The following is a 5,927-nucleotide window of genomic DNA, read 5'->3' on the forward strand; positions in this document are numbered from 1 at the left end:
ACATAGATTTACTTTCTCCTGAAGAATGCCCACACCAGGTTAAATACACCTGACATGTACACATAGAAAATACAAAGACAAGGATTTGACATTTGAAACAATGCATATTCCTCATGCCAAAGTGAAATGACATTTCTAACTATTGTATTTGGCATTTCTATCATGCTGCTTGAAGGGACTTCATCGTGGTGACACACTGGCCTTCCAGTATCTGATGGGGGCCTACAGGAAAGCTGGGAAGGGGCTTTTTACAAGGGCTTGTAATGATAGGATGAGAGGGAATTGATTGAAGCTTGAGGAGGGCAGATTTAGACTGGATATCAGAAAGAAATTCTTTACAATGAGAGGATGGTGAGACACTGGAACAGGTTGCCCCAGGGAGGGTGTGTGTGGATGCTCCCTCCCTGGAGGTGCTCAAGGCCAGATTGGATGAGGTCTTGAGCATCCAGGTCTAGTGGGGAGGTCTCCCTGCCCACTGTGGGGAGGGGGTTTGGAACTGGATGACCTTTAAGGTCCCTTCCAACCCACACCATTCCATGATTCTGTGTCACAGTTTTGACACTGCTAGGGTAACTTTGCCTTTACTGTCAGAGGAGTTACTCACTTGTCCTCTTTCCTTATAGTGAGGAGGGCGCAATGATGGACAACCGCTTTGCGACAGCGCTAGTAATAGCTTGTGTGCTCAGCCTCATCTCCACCATCTATATGGCAGCTTCCATTGGCACTGACTTCTGGTACGAATACCACACCCTGCTCCCAGCTGAGAACGTTAGTGAAGCTGGTAGGAGCATCTGGGAGGAATTTATCAGCGAGGAGGCAGATGAGAAGACCTACACAGATGCGCTCTTCAGGTGCAACGGCACGGTTGGATTGTGGCGGAGGTGTATCACCGTACCCAAAAACTCGCACTGGTACAGCCCACCAGGTATCTCCAGAGCAATTATTGCTTCCCTAGCTTGCTTCCCTAGTTGGCATGTGCTAACTTCTTCAGAACATACTCTTGGCTCACTTCTAGCTTGTGTGTTGTGTTTTTTAATAAAGCCGGTCTAAATATTTAACGACGAGAAAGGCAGAGTAGTCTGTGGCTGTCAGTGTCGCACACTTTGCATCTGACACGTGATACTTGATCTAAATTTAGTGTGGTATAACTTTGTTGTGTTTGTTTTTTTTTCATCTCCTTTCCAATGGGGACTACAGTTACAGTTGCTTTGCCAGTCACTGTCCTTTCAGGAGCAGCCCTGGGATCCGTCAGTGGCATAAAGATAGTAATTTATCAAGGGGGCAATCACTCCTTTTAGTTAGTTGTTCACTTTGCTCACTTGTCACAAATGTCCCACTGTTGCCTCAGCACATGTTGCATTTCTTGTGCCATAGTGCTGGCTGTGAAAAAAAGTATTTTTACTGTTGTTCACAGTGGTTGGGGGCTAAAACACTGTGATGAGCAATCATTTCAGAGTAGATTTTGGGTGTTTGGTGGGGAGTGTGAAGCCCATCATTTAGAACACACTTAAAAATACTCCTCTGGAGAAAAGGCATTACATTGAATACTCTTTTTTTGGTCCTATTTCTCTCTAATGAAAATTCTTACTTTACAGGAACATTAAAACTACTCAGTAGTGTTCTAGAAGCAAAATCTGAGGCATAACATAGGGAGAAATTTAAAGAAGCAAGTATTTTTCTGTGCTTTAAATAGTGCTTTCTGTCCCATTTTTGAGTGAGATGTTTAGTGTGATAATACATTCTGCACATGGAGATACACACAGCTTTTTTAAGGGACTCTTAAGTACAAGACTATGTGATAACATAGTTGAGCATCCTATGCTATATTTCTTTCCCAGTCTGTCAAGCATGGCCTAGTTCTCTGTGGATAACTGAGGTAAGTTTGAAGATTATCATAGTATCAGTCAGGGTTGGAAGGGACCACAAGGATCATCTAGTTCCAACCCCCCTGCCATGGGCAGGGACACCTCACACTAGATCAGGCTGGCCAGAGCCTCACCCAGCCTGGTCTTAAACACCTCCAGGCATGGGGCCTCAACCACCTCCCTGGACAACCCATTCCAGGGCTTCACCACTCTTATGGTAAAGAACTTCCTCCTTAGGTTCAGCCTGAATCTCCCCACCTCCAGCTTCATTCCATTCCCCCTAGTCCTATCAGTACCTGAGATCCTGAGAAGTCCCTCCCCAGCCTTCTTGTAGGCCCCCTTCAGATACTGGAAGGCCACAATTAGGTCACCTCAGAGCCTTCTCATCTGCAGACTGAACAGGCCCAACTCTGCCTGTTTCAGTGTTCTCCCTCATTGTACATATCTCCCTCATCCCACAGATTATTTTGAGAGGTAATTTTTTCTCTAAAATGATTTTTTTTCCTCTATTTTTTTTCTCTAAGGACCTTACCAGCTTAAAATGATTGGCAAAGGAGGACCTGAAGGGGAGTATGCTAGGGAGACATCTAACAGTATTTTTTTTTCTCCTTTTTTTCCCCCCAGAAACTGATATGACTACAAACTGCATCAGTTTTTCCCTCTCTGATCAGTTTATGGAGAAGTACATAGAGCCTGGAAATCACAACAGTGGCACAGATTTGAATCGAACTTGTAAGTGTCTTTCAATGCTGGCAGGTAAACAAGTGGGATGGGGAAAAAAAAGGGAGGCATTTTACACACACAGTCACCAGTGAGGAAAGCACCTGTGTCTTGCTTGGCATTTATTGGGGTTTTTTCACAGTAACACAGGCAGCAGGTCAAAGTTTGAAAGGAAAGCTTAGATGTGTTAGTAAAGGTTTTGCCCATGAATGCAACATAGGAATTTGGAAGCCAGCAAATGAAGTTCTTCCTACTTTAGTGGAGCCTCTGGCCCTTTCTGGCTATGAATGTAGAAGATCTGATGAAGCAGAATCAGCACGGATAGGAGCAAATATAATATGAAAACATTTAAACACTGTTTTGATTGGGAAAGGACTCTGAGATCATAGAGTCTAACCATCGACCTAACACCACCCTGGGCATTAAACCACATCCCAAACACATTTCTTGAACAGCTCCATGAACAGAGACTCCACCACCTCCCTGGGCAGCCTGTTGTAGTACCTCTTTTTCCCAATATCCAATCTAAACCAGTTTGGTGCAGTTTCAGGTACAATTTCAGGCCACAATGATGGTGTAAGAATCTCAGTTTCTAGCTCTTCTTCAGCAAACTTTTTTTGTGCGTTTCTTTCACCTACAGATCTCTGGCGGTTACAGTTTCTCCTGCCCTTTGTCAGCCTTGGCCTCATGTGCTTTGGGGCTCTGATTGGGCTCTGTGCTTGTGCCTGCCGCAGCCTTTATCCTGCCATTGCCACTGGAGTCCTCCATTTCCTAGCAGGTAGGTCTCTTGCCATCCCCCTTCCTTCCTCCAGAAGCATGTAGTGACAGCCAGAGCACTTAAGTGGTGAACCATAGAATGGCTTCAGTTGGAAGGGACCTTAAAGATCATCTAGTTCCAGCCCCTCTGCCATGGGCAGGGGCACCTCCCACTAAACCAGATTGCTCAAAGCCTCATCCAGTCTGATATTAAACTCTTCCAGGGATGAGGCACCCACAGCTTTTCTGGGCAACCCTTTCCAGTGTCTCACCACCTTCAGAATAGAATAGAATAGAACAGAATTAACCAGGTTGGAAAAGACCTTTGAGATCATCAAGTCCAACCCAGCACCATCTTATCAACTAAACCATAGCACCAAGTGCCTCATTCAGTCTCCTCTTAAACACCTCCAGTGATGGTGACTGCACCACCTCCCTGGGCAGCACATTCCAATGGCAAATAACTCTCTCTGTGAAGAACTTCTTCCTAACATGCAGCCTAAACGTCTTCTGCTGCAGCTTGAGACTGTGTCCTCTTGTTCTGGTGCTGGTTGCCTGGGAGAAGAGACCAACCCCCACCTGTCTACAACCTCCCTTCAGGTAGTTGTCGACAGCAATAAGGTCTCCCCTGAGCCTCCTCTTCTCCAGGCTAAGCAAGCCCAGCTCCCTTCTTCTTGATGTGCAGTCTAAATCTACTCTGCTCTAGTTTAAAACCATTGCCCCTTGTCCTATCACCATAGGCCCGAAGAAGAAGTCCCTTTCCAGCTTCTCTGTAGGCCCCCTTCAGGTACTGGAAGGCTGCCCAAAGGTCATTGTGCTTTGTTCATTTTGCTTTGCTGCTTCCTTCCCCAGGGCTTTGTACACTGGGCCTGGTTGGCTGCTACGTAGCTGGGATTGAGCTGCTCCATAAGAAGCTGCCCCTGCCTGCCGATGTGAGGGGTGAATTTGGCTGGTCTTTCTGCTTAGCCTGTGTCTCAGCACCTTTGCAGTTCATGGCAGCTGCTCTGTTCATCTGGGCAGCTCGCACCAACAGAAAGGAATTCACTCTCTTGAAAGCCTACCGTGTAGCATGAGTGCTGCTACCCAAGGATTGGGTTTCCATGTCATGGTCTCTTCTTCCCCCAGCCCTTACTACTACATTTTTTTTCTACCTTCTAGTTAGAATTTTATCTTGTACTGCATGCTTCTTGCCAGGTCAGACAATTTCACCTGCAGGCCCTGAAGACAAAGACCTCTGGGCTAAATGACCAAACTCTGCCAGAAGTCTGCAGAACTTGAACAAGTTTTTAAATTGTTTCCTTGGGGTTGTTTTCTTGTTGGTTTTTTTTTTTGTAAGAATTACTGTCATTTTTAAAGTTTCATTTGGTTGTTGACTGGCCCCTTGGTTAGATGTACATGCCCCTTCCTAATTTTATCTCCCTGTTAGCCTGGAGGAAATAGGAGTGGTGTGGGGTAGAAGAGAGATAGGAAAAGGCTGGATGAAGGGAGGCAAAAATGAGAGCTTCAGTGAATAAATTATTAACAATGAGGAGTTGTCTGCTGTGTGACCCAAGCAGGCAGTACCCTCAGAGAGCACCGAGGAGACATAGTGGAACTGAAACCTCTGTTATGGAAATGCTGTGGCTAGATCAGTCCTGGTAGCTTAGCTTTGGGTCTCTTACTCTCACTAGTTGACTACTTTTCATGGCTTCTGCCAAAACTGATGCAAGAAGGGCAGCTGGTGTGAGTGTGCCAGCACAGCACACCATCCTGAACACAGGCTCTGCACTTGCCTTTGCCAAGGAGTGGGATAAGTTGGCCCAGGTGGAGCTATGTGCTGCTCTAGCTACACTGCTTCCAGGACCCAGGCTAGTTTGGTATCTGCCCTGTACGTGATTGTGCACTCTAATCTTAACTTGTGGTGCTTTTGCTTGCTGTGAAATAAGGCTTTCCTCTCTCTTGTGTTGAAAGTGACCCTTCACAGGTTTGTTTTTACTTTAGTTTAGTGTGTGTGTATATGTACATATATAAACTTAACTTTTTAAAGCTTGTTTATCCTATATGGCACACAACCTGGTTTTTTTAAAAGGTGCTGCTCTGTCCCCATCTTGCCCTAAACCTGTTGTTTCCACAAAATAAGAATAAAAAGGATCAGAAATTTTCAACTTTGCATTAATCTGATGGGAGGGTGAGGGAATGGCCTGAAGTGAATATTCCATGGGGAAAGAAATGCTGAAGTCTAGATCACGCTCTTGTTCTAGGGGAAATGTTTAAGAAATGAAGATTCATAGATTGGTTTGGGTTGGAAGGGACCTTAAAGATCTTTCAGTTCCAAGCCCTCTGCCCTGGGCAGGGATACGTTGCACTAGACCTGGTTGCTCAAGGCTTTTATCCAGCCTGGCCTTGCACGCCTCCAAGGAGGGGGCATGCATGACCTCTCTGGGCCACCAGTTCCAGTGTCTCACCACCCCCACTAAAGCATGTAAAGATGTTTGGGTAGTTTAGTTTCTTTTAAAAATCAAATTCTTGGGCTCCTGCCAATTTAAAATTTTCTCCTGCTCAGCACTGGGGGAGGGGGGTGCAACACCCTAAGGTTTTTAATTAGTT

The 5,927-nt window shown here is 45.6% G+C and overlaps 1 protein-coding gene across 1 annotated transcript; it reads left to right on the forward strand.

Annotated features, from left to right (window-relative positions):
* The first annotated feature begins 627 nt into the window (after positions 1-627).
* CLDND1 (claudin domain containing 1) lies at positions 628-5,490 on the forward strand. The gene is made up of 4 exons (XM_054163488.1): positions 628-925; positions 2,490-2,597; positions 3,226-3,363; positions 4,194-5,490. The coding sequence occupies exons 1-4, from the start codon at positions 637-639 to the stop codon at positions 4,412-4,414; spliced, it is 756 nt and encodes a 251-aa protein (XP_054019463.1). The 5' UTR covers positions 628-636; the 3' UTR covers positions 4,415-5,490.
* The last annotated feature ends 437 nt before the right edge of the window (positions 5,491-5,927 follow it).

This window comes from Dryobates pubescens, chromosome 8, assembly GCF_014839835.1.
Source record: "Dryobates pubescens isolate bDryPub1 chromosome 8, bDryPub1.pri, whole genome shotgun sequence".
NCBI lineage: Eukaryota > Metazoa > Chordata > Aves > Piciformes > Picidae > Dryobates > Dryobates pubescens.